The 20,190-nt window shown below is 38.1% G+C and overlaps 1 protein-coding gene across 1 annotated transcript; it reads right to left on the bottom strand.

The window, feature by feature from the left end:
• Positions 1-580: 580 nt before the first annotated feature.
• Positions 581-16,564, bottom strand: LOC143403888 (guanylate-binding protein 1-like). The gene is given in 12 exon segments (XM_076862196.1): positions 581-1,027; positions 1,030-1,111; positions 2,214-2,407; positions 2,641-2,743; positions 3,497-3,709; positions 4,351-4,631; positions 5,511-5,753; positions 6,500-6,696; positions 6,983-7,092; positions 10,118-10,245; positions 12,396-12,597; positions 16,421-16,564. Coding segments are annotated over 11 exon segments (1,782 nt in total). The 5' UTR covers positions 12,586-12,597; positions 16,421-16,564; the 3' UTR covers positions 581-986.
• Positions 16,565-20,190: the final 3,626 nt, after the last annotated feature.

The raw sequence follows: 20,190 nt of genomic DNA, 5'->3' as shown, positions 1-20,190 counted from the left end.
TTAAAGCCCACCTTTGCAAATTCTACATTGCTCTAAGTACACAGTACATCATTGTTATGTTATAATGTTGCTGATAATGTAATACATTGTCAACTGTCTAAAGTTCTAAAGTGTTATAATCTGCATGAACTGGGGACAGAAAGGAAAGTTTTCTTGTTTATTGCATTTGTTTATAATTCAACTCCTTCTCATGATAATGGTTTCTTCCACTTTCTTGTACAGATGATATAGAGATTCTGGATTTCTATGTAAGGTGGCTTGTTTTAACTTGGAATCCATCAGTGAGGATCATCTATTGTCAAGTGTCCAGAAATCTCATTATTAATCATAATTTGGTCATCCTTGGTATAATATTCATTGTCTTCAGTAAGAAATTAGGATGATTGTGTCTGCCATGGGCTCCATTATACACTTGAATAACTTGGTGCTCAGCTATGTGCCAAGGTTTTTTTACTTAAGGGGCTCTTCTCAGTGTCCATTTGTCTAATGGTGGGCAACTTGAACAACTGAACAAACTTTTCTTGAGTGATGTCAGTGACACCTCTGTATTGATACAGAAGTAAAATGCATCCTTATTACATAATTCATAATCTTTTTTATTTATATATGACAGTGGAATGCATTACAATTCTTATTACACATATAGAGCACCACTTTTCATATCTCTGATTGTATACAAAGTATATTCACACCAATTCGTGTCTTCATACATGCGCTTTGGTTAATAATGATCATCACATTCCACCATCATTTCTAACCCCATGCCCCCTCCCTTCCCTTCAACCCCTCTGCCCTAGAGTTCATATAATTTATAATCTTTTAAGGAAGAAGAACAATGATTTTAATTATCATTGTTTGTCTTCGCAAAATTTTAAAACTATGACATAATACATAATTATTATCCAAAGAAGTGACACTTGGTCCAGAATCTAAAATTGTTTCAGCTATTCCTTGCATAAAGGTGACAACAGGAAGCCTGTAAATCTTTAGGTCTTTAGCTTATGACACATCTTCTTTTTGGTCTTTCCATCCTCCTTTGAAGATTCTGTATCTCATTATGAAGTCGTTTGCTCTCTTCTTGGAATCCCTCCTTTAGTAACCGGGCTTGTTCCTAAAAAAAAAAAAAAAAAAAAAAGAAACTGAATAAACTGTAGCACTAAGTAAATCCCTGTATTCTATCTAGTTTGCACATTCATTGATTTTTACAATTTTTTTTTTTTTTTTAGTATTTAATTTCCTAGTGACATTTTCTTTACCCTTAATTTTTGTGGTACTTTTCCTTGGCATCCGAGCTCTGCGATTGCTTCTCCTGGGTGTTCTTTTAGCTAACAAATATTTTCAGCCATATCTCCTGATGTGGCAACGAACTCAAATTACCAGTCTTGATTTCTCCCTATTAATTGTATAAAACCTTTGTGGAAAATCTTAGTTATGCTTGGTTTCAATTCTTTTCCAGGTATTTTAGACTCATACATCTATCTACCCACTTATTATTATGTGTCTATACATAACACAGAAATAAAGTATTCTCAGAATCTGATAAAGTATCTGAATCTTAGATTAGGAGATTTGATCTAAGCCTCCACAGCTTGGTAGCAGGGTGGCAAAAGATAGGCAAGACTCCTGACAGTACTGAATTTCCGCCAAAACTTCCAACACAATAAAAACTGGGAACAGGACACAAAAATCAGGTAGGAGTGTCAGTCTATTGCACTAGTGTGAGGGTGAAGGAGTTCTGGTGTTCATCAAGGTTCTCCTACAGCTCAAGTCATACAGGTATGACAGAAAAACAAAACAAAAAACCATGGTGGATTCCTCTATTAATGAAGACAGCTCATAAATTTTTTATTTTTGTAATAACTTGATAACAATTATTTAATGCTTTCTGAGCCTGTTTTTCTCCTAAGCAATAGGGATATAGTTCTTGTTTTCTATAGTCTTAAGCAAGAGGTAAAACATTTATGATGTTTAGCAGATAACAACTGCCATTCATTGAAAGATATAACTGTGATTAAAAAAACTTAAAAAAAAAAAAAAAACCCAGACATAGGCAGTGGACAGGTCAGGCAAGCACATAGGAATTGAAAAGCAGAAGAGAGCAGGCAAAGTCTATTTTTAGACTTCATGTTCTACCTGCCACACTAAAGTTAGGATCAGGGAGAATGGAGAGAAAAACAGAAACAGAAACCTCGAGGTGGTGCAACTATTGATACCTGAAGTTTAAGAGCGATGATCCTCTCTTGCTCTTGCTGCATCTGGGCACTGTCCTTCTCCATCTTCTCAGTCAGCTGTTTCACGTGTTCCTGATAACTCTTCTCTTTCTGTTCCAGCAGCTGCTCATTCTTCCTTTGCATTTCTTCCAACATTTTTGCTGTAGCCTCTGCAGATTCAGCTTTCACACGCTCCACTGAAGAAGAAAAGGGAGAAGAAAAAGGTAAACGGGGTTACTGCTGCCTGGCCTTCCTCTACACTTCCTTGCTACAGTTGCCACTGACTGCAGACGCTCTACCCAGTGTGACTTGGAAAATAAGACATATCTTTGCTCTTCTTGTTCCGGCTTAGAGATCCCTTGTCTCTCAGTCAAATGATATAAACCTTTCGGAGCTTTTCAGCCTTCCCATCTCCTGACTCACTACTCACCCTCAATCTCCTTTTCCTTTTCTGTGAGAGTCTGGTCTGTCTGTAGAATTGTGTCAGTCACATCCTCCTTGGACTTCAAGTACTTCTGCAGAATCTCTTCAGCCTTAGAGTCCAGAGAACACAGAGTCAACAGTAGGAAATGACACATTTGTTCCTGTCTGTCTCCCCCGCACCTTTGCCTCTAGGAATTGATCCTCTTGGCTCTGGCATAACTGGTGGCCAAGATTCCCTGACACAGGAAGTGGGCACTTGCTCCAGGCTGTTTGGTCAGAGCACCCACTAAACAATGGCTTTTAAGGAGTCCCTTACTGTGCAGAAGAGACTCTCGGTCCTTTTAGACTGAGGGCTGTTCATTTGGCGTTAGTGGTGCTGTGGTCCTATATGGGGTGAACTTGGCTGGAGAATGAGACCTCATGGAGAAAGCTGATCAGAGAAATGAGGATGAAGGAAGAAAGGAAGGGCAGTGTGGGGATGGGAGAGAGTAAGGGACAGAGAGACAGATGGTGACATTATTTGAAATCTTGTTCTTTAAAGCCAGTTTGAAGCACAAACTGATAAATTATTGGTTTTGCTCAGGGTACCATCATTGCATTTTGCAACACAAAATATCCATCTATGATAGTAACAACTTGGTGGTTAATCTGATAATTTATACCTCATTTTTTAGTTGGGCACATTCTTCTTTGATGAATATTTAGGACATGTCTAGTTATAATGGGCTCCTTGTACATGTTATTGAAACTGTGAACGTCATGCAGAGAGTAAGGCACCTCTTTGTGCAGTTAGTCTTGGTGACACTGCTGTTTGAGAGGGCACATTGGTAGTTTACCATAATACACAGATATATCTCGGTCACCTGTATCCCCTTCCTGGGTTCCAAATAGTACTTTTTCTTCAGCTCTTCTATCTTCTGAATAAAGAGACGATAGCCCCCTGGTTTAGAATAAATTCCCTGCTTCACATTCTCTTCTAGAGGGCTGAAAATGTCCTGAAGTAAAGCTGAGCAACGATCTGAAGATGCTTTCAGATTCCGTTCATGAAAGTTGTCCCGCCTTGTTTCTAGCTGGGTCTTTGATGTAAAAATTAAAAAAAAAAAAAAAAAAAAAAAAAAAAAAAAAAACATAACAGGAAAAAGTTGTTAGCTAAAACTCAGAACTTCTGGAACTTCTTGAAAAAAAGAATTAAGACCCCTACATAAATTTACAGGTTCTTCTGCGGGACCAGGTTCTTCCTCCTGGTCCCAACTTTCTACTGAAGCTCTTTCTCCTTTGAGGTGAGATTCAGAACAGAGATTGCTGGCTTTAGACCACATTTTCAAACTGGTCTGAATGACTGCCCATGGGGAAAAAATGTGGCTCAACATAGTCCAGCTGTAGACAAGTAAGACTCAAATTCCTTTTGCTTTTCTGTCTTGAATATCAAACCAGTGCAATAACCGTGGGCATGTAATTTGATTAGAAGCCCTGATTATTATTTATTGCATGTAATTAAGTTAAGGAGAAGATTATTAGATTATTCATAAGAGAGAAAAGGCCTCAAAGCTTTGAGTACATAGTAATAAAACCATTTCTCCTGTTAATTATCAACAGACAGCTGTCATCATTTTAAAATCTAGTAACAATTGCCTCTCTCAAAAGAAGACCCATCTTATTCTCTCATAGTATTTGCCTTCTAAAATCCAAATCCATATAAATTTGAGAGAAAAATTACCCCTAATTCCTTTTGAAATAGTTGGTCAACATCTTTGAAGGAATGTTTGATGAAGACCTCAATGGCCTCTCTCTCACAGTCCCTGTGCAGGTCCAGCAGCTCCATCAGGGTCTCTGTGGGCAGCTGCACCTTCTGCTTCATCTGCTGGTCATAGTGGGCAAGGGCCTTCTGCACAGCAGCTGAGTTCTCTATCTGGGCCAGGGCCAGGACTGCATTCTCCATGCAGGGCAGATCCCCACTGCTGATGGCATTGACATAGGTCAGCACCAGACTCTCCAAGCCTACATATAGAGAACAAATGATGATATTGGTTGGTGGAATGAAGAAAACATTTGTTCTGTGTAATTCTGAGCATATCAGTTACCACCTGTTTGCCTCACATTCTTCACATCCTCAGTATCACCTGGAAGTTCCTTGAAATAAAGCATCTCAGTCCTACCCCAGATCTGTTGAATTAGGCCTGCCTCTTTGGCAAGATCCCAAGGTGATGTGTTGAGAATCCTGGTCCTAGACTAAATGGGCTGGCACTCATTGAAAGCTCGCATCCATTTTTAACACCAAATGCCATTAAAACAGAAACCACATCTCTTTCACTTATGTCCATCATTAGACCTGACCATAGTAAGTATTCGATTGTTATTATGGAACAAGAGATGCTATCCCAATCAAAAAGAGTGCTCCATTTGGTGTATTAGAATAAACAGTATTGTCCAAGAGAACTTTCTTGGATATGCTAATACAATAAGCATTAGCCACATGTAGATATTACCACTTGAAATGGAGCTCTGTGATCAAATTTTTAAATTTTCTTTCATTTAATTAATTTACATTAAAATTTAAATAGCCATCCTTGTCTAGTGACTACTATATTGGAGAGTATAGCTCCAGTTTACTAGGGCAATTTTAGGATATAGATATAGATATAGATACACACACACACACACACACACACACACACATATATATTTTTATTTTGGCCATTCCTACCTTTTCCTATCAAGGATGTTTGGTTAACAAAATCTATTATAAATTTTGGTACCATCTAAAATTTAATACAACAAAAGTGATAATTAAGTATTTTTCAAAACTGAAATAGGTTGATGTTATTTCATGTTCCTCTGATCCTAACGATTAGTGGGATTACTGAAAAGGGTACTCACGTGGTCCATTGACCTTGATGCCTCCTGAAAGAGTTTTAACCTTGGAATAGCTGAATATGTAAGAACAGAATTCTGCAACTTGTTGCACAAATTCACTGTCTAGTTGATCATCATGCAGGGTCTCTAGCTGGGCAAGCTTCTTTCTATGAGTGGGCCTATCAAAAATAAAGCATTTCTTCTTTGGGAAGAACTTCCGGATACAAAGCCGGGGCAGATTAAAATTTTTGTCTTTTTTACTGGTACCTGGAATAAGAAAAAAAAAAAAAAAAGGATTTGCATACTATAAGGATTTGCCAAAAAAAAAAATCATTTTAAAAGCAAAAGAGTATATATTTCAACCTTTTCAGATAAGTTAGATGTCTTAAGAACTCAGTTACTGTATCATGATAGCATCCACAGACAATATGTAAATGAATGGACACAGAATTATTTGAATAAAATTCATTTACAGACATCTGGTAGCTACATTGGCCATCAATTGTATTGGGTCATAGTTTTCCAACATTTGAGCTGGCATACTGCTTAGGCTTTGATCTATTTTCTTCAAATATATATCCTTTGTACCCATATTTTGGGGTTAAATTTAGAATCACAAAATCTAAGCACAAATTCTCAAATTTACTGAATCATAGCAAAGGGAAAGGTGAAAGAAAAAAAAAACAGGGAGAATATAACTTAAAGTCAAATCTATTAATTTGGATATTAAGCATGAATTCCCAGGAATCCCTGTAATCCCAGTGATTTGGGAGGCTGAGGCAAGAGGATCACAAATTCAAAGCCAGCCTCAGCAACTTAGCAAGGCCCTCAGCAACTTGTGAGACCCTGTCTCAAACAAAAAATAAAAAATAAAAAGGACTGGGGACATGGCTCAGTGGTTAAGTGCCCCTAGGTTCAATCCCTGGTAACAAAAAAAAAATAAAAATGAAAGTAAAAAATAGTAATGTCTTGGGTTCTGACATCCCCATTTATCAATTCTAAGTTCCTGTTACCTTGCTTTAGCTTCAGGGCAGCATCCAAATACTCATCTGCTGAGATGGGCTGTCCATCTATTTCCAAGTCTAGAGAGAAATCTCTCAGAGTCCACACAAAGTCTGGGAAGAAGCTCACAAATTCAGCTGAATCCTCAATCTCATTCTCCTCAGGTGAGGATTTGACTCTGATTCGATTTGTCAGCTCTGTCACATAGCTGAGGAGCTAATTAAGGAAAACTGACAAAAATAACAGGGCTCCCCCTCCCCCACTAGTTCCACATATTCCAAAACTTTCATTTCCACTTTGTTTTTCTTAACCTACATGGCAATTATTTAGTAGATATATGAGCCTTTCCTCTGTCCTTGTTATTTTTGTTTTGTTTTTCTTTTTTTTTGTGTGTGTGTGTGCTAGATTCATCAAGATTCTGGCTCAGGCAGCTGATTTACTAATAGAGGTTCCCCCTCTGACTTTGGTGCTGTTTTGGACCACCAAAAGGATACTGAAGTTGGTCCATGGCCTGCTGGTTGATGGTTCCCATGCTGTTGTACACAAAAGTGCTGCTCAGGAGGATTGCCAGGGCAAAGATCCAGGAGTCATTCTGGTTGTCGCCCTGGAGGTCAGAACACATTTTTATCAAGAGGATATTTTATTACATGGTGCTTTCAGATCAGCAGTGGTAAAAGTATGCTCACTTGGAGTTTTATTAGACTAAAGACCTAAAAGAGGAACTCAGATCCAAACTGAAATGAGTGTCTATAGGACTTGGACTTTGAATACTTTTTTGATTCGTACTTCTGTTTTACACTGATTCTCCCAGGCACTCCTATTTTGACTGGCAGATGGCTGCAAAGCAGTCAAGGTTGTGGGTATTCAAAGGGCTTAAAGACAATTTCCGTTGAAAAATTTTATCAGGAGGCTTTCTCTAAATCAGTGCCTGTCACCATGGATGATGATGATGACAATGATCCTGAGCATAGGCCTGTAGGACTTTAAAGAGATCATAACACACCCTTGCCATGGGTATGAACAGCTGCACCAGAACAGCAAAAAGATTGTGAAAACCGAAAGTGCTTGACTTAGAAAGACTCATGTCTTCCTGCATGAAAGGAAGGCCAAAAAAATGCACTAGATCTTAGTAACCTTAAGGGAAAGTAAATATCAATATTAACACACCTAGCATAGAGTGCATTACCAGTTCAGAGCTGTAAATGTTATGTTTTCATGTAAACTGTGATAATTTTTGAGACTTTTAATTTTGACAGATTTTTTTTGATGAAAAGTAAATCATAACTCAATAAATTGGTTAAAAAAAGATATCTCTCTCTATTTAGTTATTGTTCTTAAGTGTCATCCAATATGGTGATCTCATTTCTTAAGATCTGTTGAGACAGAGGGCTGGGGTTGTGGCTCAGCGGTAGAGCACTCACCTAGCATGTGCAAGGTGCTGGGTTCGATCCTCAGCACCACATAAAAATAAATAAATAAATAAATAAAGTTATTTTTAAAAAATGCTTAAATCCTTCATTTATGTCTGCTACTATTTGTTTTCTTATATTAGGTTTCAAATATTTCCAATAGGCTACCAATATTCAAAACACTCTATCTGAATTTAACTGTGAGTGATGAAGTTTCATATTTAGCCTCTAAATAAGAATGTTATTAAAGTATGATTTTTTGGGGGGTGTTACAGCTTGTCAAAATATAAGTAACATTGTCATCTTTTAAGTAATCTGATCCTGTCTCTGTGCCTGGCAAGTATTTCATTGGAAAGTATCTTTAATTCCATCTTGAATTTGTGATAGAAAAAATAAAATAAAATACTGTCCAGTAGTTTTGAAAGGAAATGAATTTTATCTTGAGCATATGTTTCTTTATACTTGGTTTAATGTGCTTTCATAAAAATACAATAAACAATTTGTTTAATATCCACTATATCAAAGAGATTTAATATGCATGAGTTATCTAATCATGATGGGCATACCAATGCTTTTTTGCACTATTTTAGTACAGATGATGTATTATTAATTTTTTTTTGTTCAAGGGATTGAACCCAGGGGTGCTTAACCACTGTGCCACATTCTCAGCCCTTTTTTAAATATATATTTTATTTTGACAAAATGTCCTACTACATTGCTTAAGGGCCTCACTAAGTTGCTGAGGCTGGCTTTGAACTCCTGCCTCAGCCTTCCAAGTCACAGGGATCATAGGCGTGTGTATTATGCCTGGCCAGATGATGCATTTGAGCATATTTGAGTATGTGTAAAGCAACTTTAAAAAAATGTGTTTGGAGATCCTGATTAAATCTTGGGATGATTTTTTTTTTCCAATTTCACATTTTTTTGAGTGGGATAGGTTATAGTAGTAGCATATGGTAATTGCAGGTAAATTTGTACATAATCGTGTAACTGAGTAAAAACTGTGTGTATAAATTTCATATGTTTTGTCTTTTTAGTAGTATTGTAATACATTTCTACTGTAGGTGTTTATGGAGAAGTAAATAGTATATTGTTGCAAATGCTTTACCATATGCATGCATAATTGGTGTAAAACTTAGCAAGACTCTCTCAAAATACAATTTGTTTAAATGGGGGATGGGGATGTACTCAGTGCTTGCCTAGCATGTGAATGCAATTTTTTCCCCTATTTTTCATAGCAAGATTGACTCATCAAAGTGTTATGGTTTGGATCTGGAATATTCATCAAAAGCTCATGTGTTAGGCAATGCAGCAATGTTCAGAGGTGAGAAGATTGGCTCATGATGGTTCTGATCTCATCCGTGTATTAATCCACTATGGATTAATAATATGAATGGACTACTGGGAAGTGGTGTAAACTGTGGGCAGGTGGGGCATGGCTGGAGGAAGAAAGTCACTGGGAGTGTGGCCTTGGAGAGTATATCTGTCACTGTTCTCTCTCTCTCTTTCTCTCTCTCTCCTTTTTGACTGTTATGGAGTGAATAGCTTGCTTCCACCACACCTTCCACGATGGTGTTCTGCCTAATCTCTCAGGGTCAGAGCAATGAAGCTCACCAACCATGAGCCAAAATAAACCTGTCTATGGGTTGTTCTTGTCAGATATTTTGGTCACAGCAATGAAGAGCTAACTAACACAAATAAGATTTATAATACTTCTAAGGTACTTTATCAAGTAATTATTGTACACCTGAACATTCAAACAATAATATTCAAAACAATAATATGAGGCAAATATAGAACTATTACATCCATTTGACAGATCAGAAAGCTAAGGCTAAAAGAATCAGATATTTGGCTTCAAGCCACTAAGGTATTGCCAGAGTTTAAGTTAAACACAAAGTCTTGGGGCTTCAAAACAAAAATTCTTAACTAAAGTTTTCTGTAGGATAAGACTACTATATTAATTTTTATATTTTTGCTACCTTTATGCATGTGGGGTAACTTGAGGAGCTTACAATCTGTTAATAGTTGGAATATTGTCTACTATCTTGATTTTCTGAAAGGATTGTGTATTATGAATATTTTCCTCATCTCTGGTTGCTATACTTAGTCTCATGATATGTAAGCAAAATGAAATAATATTATTTAAGGAAAAACTACAAACTAGAAAGAATATTCAGAGACAGGGGTTTAATCCAAAGTAGAATCCTCCCTCCTTACCTTCTCTACATCTCCCAGGCCCTCGGTGTCAAGCAGAACTAGAGTGTGGTCTGCCATCTTGGGATGAGGCACACACCACATCCAGATTCCTTTGGTGTGAGACTGCACTGTGGCGCCCAGAGAGAAGCCTGTCAAGCACAGAGGAAATAAGATGGGTAGAATTTTAATAGTGTGTTCTGGAAAGTGTGATAGAAACATAACCAAATGTAAGAGAGAGGGAAAAAAACACAGCCTGTATTGAATGATCTTATTTATAGTCAGAGAATAAAAATTAGAATATCTAATACATAAAAAATGTAACATTTATAATAATAAAAAATAAACAAACTAAAAATATGAGGAAATTACCCACATACGATAAGCAATATGTGAAAATCCACATCTATAGAAACATTTGCTCTCCTTGAGATGTTACTGTTATCCAAAGGGAAACATTCCATGAATTCTTATTAAGATTCCAATGAATTTTTAGAAGTAAAAATACACACCCTAATTTTAATAAGAAATCTCAGAAATAAACTTTAAAAAGGAAGCATAAATTGGAGGTTTCAAAGAATCTGAAATCTGATACTTGCTATAGAATTGTGTCATCAAAACAGTGTGTTCCTGGCTTAAAGACCAATATATAGAGTCACAGAATGGAATAGGGAATCTAGAAATTAAGTCTCACATGTATGGTCAAATGATTTTCATAAAACTTCCAAAATCACTCAATGAAGAAGGAATAGTTTCTTCAAGAAATGACATGGAAAGACTGCAGATCCACATGCAAGGAAAAAAAAAAAAAGGAGGAGTTGTGTTGTTTCCTTATCCCTGTTGGTAAAGATGGCGCAAGGAGCACTTCTGTTCCAGGAGCTCCGGTCCATGACGCACTGAAACATCACCTCCAATTACTGTGAATGATGCAAACTTTGAATGGCACACCTCCAATCCCTGAAGTGGCACAAACTCTTGGCCAATGAAGAAGTAACAGCCCACTCACCCTGCTCATTCTGTGTTGAGCCCAAAAATATCAACACCCTGTACGTACGTGCTCTCTCTCTCTTCCCCCCTTTCCTCTATCTTCTCTCTCTCTTCCCCCTCTTCCCTCTTCTCTCTCTCCCTCCTCTCCTCTCTTCTCTCTCTTCCCCCTCTCCTCTCTCTCTCTCTCTCTTGACCCCCTTCTCTTCTGCGACTGGCTGTTACAGTCCCGCTAATAGAATCTTGGACAGGTAAACGGTTGTTTCTGCCTGTTGAGTTTACGGAGCTTTTCCGCTGTTCCTACAATCCCCACAGAAATTAACTCAAAATAGATGAAAGACCTAAACATTAGAGTTCAAGTTATAAAACCATAAAAGAAAATCTAGGGGAAAAACTTAATTTCATTGAATTGGCAGTGATTTCTTGGATATGACACCAAGCGTAAAGACCACAAAAGAAAAAAATGAGTGGGACGTAATCAAAATGAAAAACTTTTGAGTATCTAAGTACACTATCAACAGAGGAGGCAACACGTGGAATTAAGGAAAATACTTGTTAGACATGTTAGATGTATATCTGGTCAGGGGTTGATATCCAGAATATAGAAAGAGTCCTTACAATGCAACACAAACAACCAGATTAAAAAATGAACAGGGATTTCAGCAGATATTTCTACAAAGTGGATATACAAATGGCCAATAGTGAATGAAAAGATGCCCAACATCCCTAGTCATTTTGGGAACTATAAATTAAAACCACAAGATACTGCTTCACACCCATTAAAATGTCCACTATCAAATAACAACAGCAAAACAGAATATCATAAATGTTGGCAAGGATGTAGAAAAATTATAACATTCATGAATTTCTGATGGGAATTTAAGATGATGCAAGCAGTATGGAAATTGATACAGTGATTCTCAAAGAAATTAAACAGAATTGCCATATAAGTCAGCAATTCTACTTCTGGGCATATACCCAGAAGAAATGAAAACATAGACTATACAGATAGTTTTGCATCCATCTTCATACCAGCATTATTTTTAAAGGTGAAAAGGTGGAAGCAGCCCAAGTGTTCATCTGCAGATGATTGGATAAACACATTGACATGCCTAAACAATTAGTGCACCTTAAACAGGAAGGAAATTTGAGACATTTTACCAGATGGATGAACCTTGAGGACCAAAAGCCCAACTGTGAGTGGAAGTTTAGCTTCACTGTCCCTCTATGACTCTAACTTCCTCCTCTCCATCCCCATGCTGGATGCCCACAGTGTGATGGACACAGGGCTCAGCAGAGCTTTGCTGGTGGCACTCACCCTTTTGCTTCCCGGCCAGCTTGTTCATCAAGTAGGATTTGCCTGTACGGTAGAGGCCCACGATGGCCACCACCACCACAGGGTCTGTGATGGCCGACAGGATCTTCAGGGCTTCCTGGTTGATCATCAGTTGGCCTTTAACATTCTCAATGAGGCATATGGGACCTGGCATGTAGGTCTCTGAGGCCATGTTTTGGAGTGTCTGCAAGAGAAGAAGTGGGATATTTTACAATTTCTGGTCTTTTGCTTTCAGAAGGCAGATACAAATTCCCCAGTATAAACTAAAGTGTGGCGTGCATCAACAACATAGATGAGGGAAAACCTGTATGTATTAGTCAGGATTCTCTAGAGGAACAGAATGAACAGGAAATATGATTATAAATAGGGGATTTATTAAATGGGCTTATACAACCAGAAGCTAGATATTCAACAATGGCCATCTGCAGGCTGGAGAGCTGGGAGAACCAATAGCTGTGTAGTCCAAGAGGCTGAAGCTTCAGAACAAGAAAGATCAATTTTGTTGCCCTAATCAGAGACCAAAGGTTTCTGGAAACTCCCTGGAGAATTGCTGTCAAAATTCACTTCGGAAGACTGAAGATCCTCAGGTGATTGCAAAAGCAATCAAAAAACCCCTTCAGGAAGAATAGAGCTTGCATCTGCTGCTGCTTCCTCTTCAAACTTCCATCCTATTGGATGGTGCTGCTGGCTCTTAGGCAGGGTCTCCACTTCAGTTTGCTATCTCACATGCCAATAATTCTGTGACACACTTTGGTTAACATACCCAGAAGCCTTTTAACCTTTGACATCTCTCCATCCAATCAAGTTGACAATGCAAATTAACTAGTACAGTGTATAATTTTAGAAAGTCATGAAAAAATTATCAAAGTGGTTCATTTAAAAAATGTTGATGTAACAGTGACTCATCAACATTTAACTGCTCACACAACCCAAATCTTCAATTTAATTTATCATGAAAAATTTTCCTTGGATTTTTATTTAAAACTTTACATTAGATATTAAATGAAAGAATAGGATAACCCCACTAGATTCAAGAAATTAAATACTGACTTATTCATTCATTAATCTTAAAACAAATGAAGACCTTCATGGATAAGTACTCATTGTTTGACGTATGATCTTAGATGGTTCCCAGATGTTTTTAAATGTGTTTCTTTCTCATACCTCAAGCACTTATGTTTATTGTACTAGAATGAGGATCCTGAACTCATAGTCTAGAAATGGAATGAACATAACTTACTTTTGCAGAACAGCGCTCTGAAGCTTAAGTTTTATGAGTTTCACAGTAAATTAGCTTGAACTTAGTGAGGATATGAGTGAATAATCACAGTTTAGAGAAGGACAGGTTTATTTTGGTTCATAATCAGCTTCATTGCTCTGATCCTGAGAGATGAGGCAGATCACCATCATGGAAGGGTGTGGTGGAAGTAAGCTGCTCATCTCATAACAGGAAGGAGAGAGAGAGAGCATGCCCAAGGACAGATATACTCTCCAAGGCCACACTCCCAGAGGCCTTCTTCCTCCAGCCATGCCCCACCTGCCCACAGTTTACACCACTTCCCAGTAGTCCATTCATATTATTAATCCATAGTAGATTAATACACGGATGAGGTCAAAGCCATCATGAGCCAATCTTCTCACCTCTGAACATTGCTGCATTGCCTAACACATGAGCTTTTGATGAATATTCCAGATCCAAACCATAACACTTTGATTTTGCTATGAAAAATAGGAAAAAAAAATGTAGTCCTATGGATTGAACCCAGGGTCTCAACATGCTGAGTACATCCCCAGCTCCTTTTTAAAATTAGTTTATTTTGAAACAGAGTCTTGCTAAGTTTTACACTGATTTAAGGCATGCAAATGGTAAAGCATTTGCAACAATATACTATTTACTTCTCCATAAACACGACACTAGAAATATATTACAATACTATTAAAAAGACAAAGCATATGAAATTTATACATAGTTTTTACTTAGTTACACAATTGTGTACAAATTTACACACAATTACCATATGTTACTACTAAAACTCATCCCACTCAAAAAATGTGAAATTGGAAAAAATCATGCCAATATTTGATCATGATCTGCAAATGCATTTTGTGTGTATGTGTGTGTATGTGTGTGTGTGTGTTGCTGGAGATTGAACCCAGGGCCCTGTGCATGTGAGGCAAGCACTCTACCAACTAAGCTATATCCCCAGCCCTGAAAATATGTTTTTAAAAGTTGCTTAACATATATTCAAATATTCTCAAATACATTATCTGGCCAGGAGCAGTGGAGCACATCTATAAACTCAGTGGTTAGGGAGGTTAAGGCAGGAGAATCGCGAGTTCAAAGCCATCCTCAGCAACTTAGTAAGGCCCTAAGCAACTCAGTGAGACCCTGTCTCTAAAGGAAATACAAAAAAGGGCTGGGTATGTGGCTCAGTGGTTGAGTGCCCCTGGGTTCAATCCCTGGTAACCACACCCTCCTACCCCTCCACCAAAAAAAAAAAAAAAAAAGAAAAAAAAGAAAAGAAAAAGAGAAAGATTTTTTAAAAAAGAAATGACTGAAATAGGGATCAAGAAATTACGAAGCAGATCAAGAGAGCTGGACATGAAGTTGTTAAAAATAAATATGTATATCCAGTCACACACTTTTAGTGTTTCTGTTTTGTTCTGTTTTTCTATTTGGTAGAGAGAGGAAAGAAAAATGGGAGGAGGAGGAGGTGGAAGATAAGGAGCTGATAAAGGAGAGGATGGCTATAAGGTGGTGATTGAGGCTGGTGCCTGTCCAGGACTTCAAAGGTCACAGTTTCCAGAAAGCAGGAAAATTTGCCTGAAGGCCTGGGAAGGCTGGGCTGGGAAAGAGGCTGCCAAATGTAGGGGCTGGATTCTGCTGATGAGGGCTAAGAAGTGAAGAGCACCAGGAAATTAGTCTGCTCTACATTTGAAGGAGGAAATCCACTTGGAAGCCAAGTTCAGATGGATGATTAGACAGCATGCTGCTTCACGTGCACGCAAGAATACACATACCTACATACAACCCTCTCTCCACAACAGCAAATCTCAATTAAATTCAAAAGAGAAAACCTGATTTTATGGGAATAAAAGCCCTCAACCATTCATCCATTTACTGAGAAAAAACTAAGGCCATCTTGGGAATGAAAGGATAGCTTAATTTTAAGAATTATATGAATATAAGGATATTTCTAAATCCTCCAAGGGCAAGGCAGCTAGGTTTTCCCAAGAAACCCTGATCCCCTGGGACCATAACATTCTGTTACCACTCTGATGAGTTTGTTCTCACATTGGCTTCTAACAAACAAAAGTGGGAAATAGGCAGTGTCTCTCTCTTTGACCCTGACACGACCCATTGTGAAAAGATCAAGACATTCATGCCTTGTGCTCTGGTCTTTGAAGTCTCACCAATAAAACTATTCCTTAATTTAAAAATTAAAAAAAAAATTAAAAGAAAGAAAGTATGTTATTTTTGGCTTTTTTTTTTTTTGCTCCTAGTTCTAGTTTTTCCTTTTCCTTGTTTTAAGTGTGGGTGGTTGTTTACCCAGCACCTCATTGTTCTTCTTTCTTTCTCATGAAAAGAACACATAGGCAGCCCTTTCAATTTCTCAGCTGCAGCAGCAGCAGCAGCAGCAGCAGCAGCAGCAGCAGCAGCAGGACTGAGCAGGCTCCCTAATGATGGTGATAATTTAATTGTGTCTCTGGTCAATATGGCAATGTCCACCATGAGAAGGCCGTCCCCGTGCATTTCAAACCCTCAGTTCAGCTCCCCTTTGAAGATGCCTAATGCAATACAAGCCCACTAGTGGCACTTATGGGCATAATGCCCTCAGTCAGGTTGAAGCATCAGGTTTCATCAGTCCCATCACCGGCTGCTTTTAAGAAAACTGACTTTTATAAATCCCTTCCCATCCCTGCCCCAGCCTTATGGGTCCCTGTTCCTGAGCAGAGCTGCCCCAGAGCTGCAGAGACAGGCTGAGAAGGGAAGGAAGCCTTCTTACCTGCTCTTCCTGCTCAGTGTGGGTGGACTGACTTCTCTCACTTCTCTGCTTCTTGCTGGATGGCTGAGCTTTTATTTTATCCTCCAGCGTCGTGAGCCTTTCTGGATTTCCCTGAGTGATCAAACACTGAAGAGAACAACAACCTTTATCATGAATTTACAGTAATGTGAAACTGAAAGTACTCAGTCCAAGGAAATGAATCAACAACCCCAAAAGGGATTTTCAGTGTTCTGTTGGTGGGTGGGTGTGACAGGATTTCTCAACTGGAACTTTCAAACATTTTGTTGGAAGAGATCACAGAAACTATTTGCTATTAAAAAAAAAAAAAAAAAAAAAAAAAGTCTATTAGATGTAGAATATAGAAAAATGTTTCCCAAGATTGGGAGTCTGTTTAAGCATCCTAGAATGAGGAAGTATCATTTATTTTTAAAGTCTAATTTCCCAAAATAAGAGACTCACAGTGGAGCTGTTTTACTCTTCTGGAGCTTCAGTATGTGAGAAAAGGTACATGGTTTATATACTCTCAAACACCCAGTAGTTGTTTTAATGGTCTGGTATTTGTCCTCTTAACAGTCAGAAGGGGGCTCCCTGCACTCTACAGGTGTTTCAGACGCAATACTGACTGCTTTACATGGAGTGTATATCTTAAACCTCATAATAAATCTTTCCTTATGATTTTATAGAAACTGAGGCATGCATAGACTTTATCAGCTGTCCCAGCTAATATAGCCTGGTAAGTAATCTGAATCCAAGCAGTTTTGTTCTCCAACTTTCTTCTTGAGCCACTACAGTACACTGTTCCTGTGTTTGCTGAGTAATGGTAAAAATAATGTTTTTAAATTTATAGACTATTTTCTATCCACTCCATATGTTATGTGTCAAATTCATCCTGACTACAATCATGCAGAATAAATGATATTGTCTCTATTATGCAATGGAAATAAGAATTCTGGAGGAGGGCTCTATGGTTTGTATATGGTTTCAGTGTGTCCACCAAAGGTCTATGTATTGGAGCTTGGTTCTCATTATGGCAATTTTAAAAGGTAAGGGACCCCCTAAGAGGTGGGGCCTAGTGGGAGGTGGTTGGGAATTTAAGAGAGATGAATCCTTTTCTTGAGGCAGTGTGTTGAGGTTCTTATAGGAAGTCCCACAAGAGTGTGGGTTTTTTGTTTTGTTTGTTTGTTTGGTTGGTTTTTTTAAAGTGAGCTTGAAGCCTTTTTCTCATTGTCTCTCCATGTGGCATCTCTCTCCTTTACCATAGGCCTTCTTGACATGCTGTGTTTTAGTCAGCTTTTTCGCTGCTGTGACTAAAGGATTTGACCAGAACAACTGTAGAGGAAGAAAAGTTTATTTGGAGGCTGACAGTTTCAGAGGTCTTAGTCCATAGAAGGCTGGCCCAATTTCTTGGGGTTTGAGGTGAGGCTGAATCTCATGGCAGGAAAGGATGGCAGAGGAAAGCAGTGCATATCATAATGATCAGGAAACAGAGAGAGACTCCATTCTCTAAATACAAATATATACCCAAAGCCACACCCCAATGCCACCTCCTACAGCCAAAACCTACCACTTCAGTTACCAGTCAGTTAATTCTTATGAGGGATTAAATCACTGATTTAAGACTCTCACAACCCAATCATTTTTCCTCTGAACCTTTTTGGTGAGCTTTTGGGGGATACCTCACATCCAAACCATAACATGCTGCCATCTGCCGTGTTGTGATGTACCCAAAATGCCCTCATCAGAAGTCCAATGGATGGGTCACCCAATCTTGGACTTCTAGCTTCCCAAATTATTTTCCCCCCATGTTTTTACTGATGCATAATAGTTGTACATAATTGTGGGATTCCTTGTTACAAATTTAAACATTCACACAATAAAACAATATAATTTAGCCAAGGTCCCCAGACCTTCACCCCCCTCCCTAGTTTCCAAAATTCTGGGCTAAATTGATCTCTTTTCAGTATAAAATACTCAGCCTCATGTAATTTTTTATTTCTATAGCAATGCAAAACTGAGAGAGAGTAAATACAGTCCTGCCAAAATTCCTGCAAACTCTGTTTAACTTTAAACTCTGTGTACTTTCATTCCTTCCTCATTGCTTCCGAAAGAAAGGAAGAAACAAGAAAAAAGAAGGGAGTTATATACAAGATTCTCTGTTGATCTTACCATATCGTTCCCTGCCCAGAACCCATGCCTGAAATTTGACAAATGAGAGATAGAAACTATCTTCTCTTTTCCCTCTTTGCCATGATCTTTTTGAATATCTATGAGTAAGTAGTATTTGACTTGTTTTAGAAATTAAGATTCATCTGGGTCTTTCAGTTGCTGTAACACACCTACATTCTTCTTGGCCTTGAAGTCTGTTTAACCACCACATTTCTGTATCTGAAGCTTTTTCACCACTGATCTTGGCAAGGTTTTTTTTTTTTTTTTTTTTCTTCTTATATTTGAGGTTGCCACAAATGGGCCTATTTGTGGAGAAGTGTGTTATAACCTCTATTTCAATCTCCACCATTTAAATTTTAGCTTTTCTTTTTCTCTCTGAATACCTGAATTAAAAGCTCACAATCTCTAACAGCTGGTCAGTTTGGGGTTTCTTTGAATGCTGAGTCAGTGTTTTAAAAAGAAGTTCAAACTCTGTTCCTCTTTGGCCACATTTTTCCCAAATTGAACTAAAACTTCTGATAGTGTATGTCTCTCCCTAAGCTTGAAATCTCCCAACAGTCAATCCTCCAATAAACAAAATGTCCCATGCCTTCCTCCAATTTTTTTTTTTTTTTTACATGAGTAAAGGATTTGGTGTCAATTCAGCCCAAATTGAACAATTTTTATCTTGCACCCATGTAGGATTGAAAGTGAAAGTAGGGCAAGCTCTTGGTTTCTGGGAAATGGATTGGATACTGAGAAAGCAGATTCTTCCTCAATACAATGAGCTGAGAGCAGGTTTGTGCCTTTTTTGTGTGTTGGTTTGCTTGAAGATTTTTTTATGGACTTTTCCTTTTAGATGCTGGGTATGGGCAAGCTACACTTCTTCCTTTTCTTGTTGACTGAGTTCTCAGTCTATGAAGTCCTTATATCCTCCAAATAGCCACAACTCCAATTAATTCATCATTTAGTGTATGTGTTTAATGGTTTTAAAGATAGTCCCAAATATCAGTGTCCCAAGAACAGGTAGACTGAATTTCAGGAGCGAAATGGTCTGTGAGGAAGGTGCTTTGCACATAGAGAGCTCCAGGCAGCAAAGCACAGAGTGTGCCCCAGCGGGGTTCCTCACGAAGCTGGGATCACTGAGCCCAACCGGACCTGCACATTAGGAAAACAATTGACAGGAAGACTTATTCTAATCAGTAATAGTGACTTGTTCCCTTCTAACAAAAGCAAAGGCCTGGAGAGGAAGGGAAGGGAGGTAAGCTAGATACTGAAACCCAGCCTAAGATTGCTGAAGGAAATGTTTGAAAATTTTAACAATGAGAAACTGATTTTGATATTAGTTATGTTATACATTTTTTCCTTTTAATTTGTCTTCAAAGCACACACATAAAATGTATCAGAAGAAAAACATGTGTGCGGTTCAGTAGTGTTAACTATGCTCATGTTTTAGTGCAACAGACTGTAGAAATGTTTCTACTTGGTAAGCAGAAACTCTGTACCTGTTGAGCAACAATTCTTTATCATCCCATTTCCTTGCTCCTGGTAACCACCATTCATTCTACTTTGCTTATAAGAGTTTGACTATAGTTACTCTTTTGATGGCTATATTTGGGTGTCTA

This window comes from Callospermophilus lateralis, chromosome 7 (genome assembly GCF_048772815.1).
Source record: "Callospermophilus lateralis isolate mCalLat2 chromosome 7, mCalLat2.hap1, whole genome shotgun sequence".
Lineage (NCBI taxonomy): Eukaryota > Metazoa > Chordata > Mammalia > Rodentia > Sciuridae > Callospermophilus > Callospermophilus lateralis.
The sequence above is the reverse complement of the archived record's forward strand: the minus strand, read 5'-3'. Positions and strand labels throughout refer to the sequence as shown.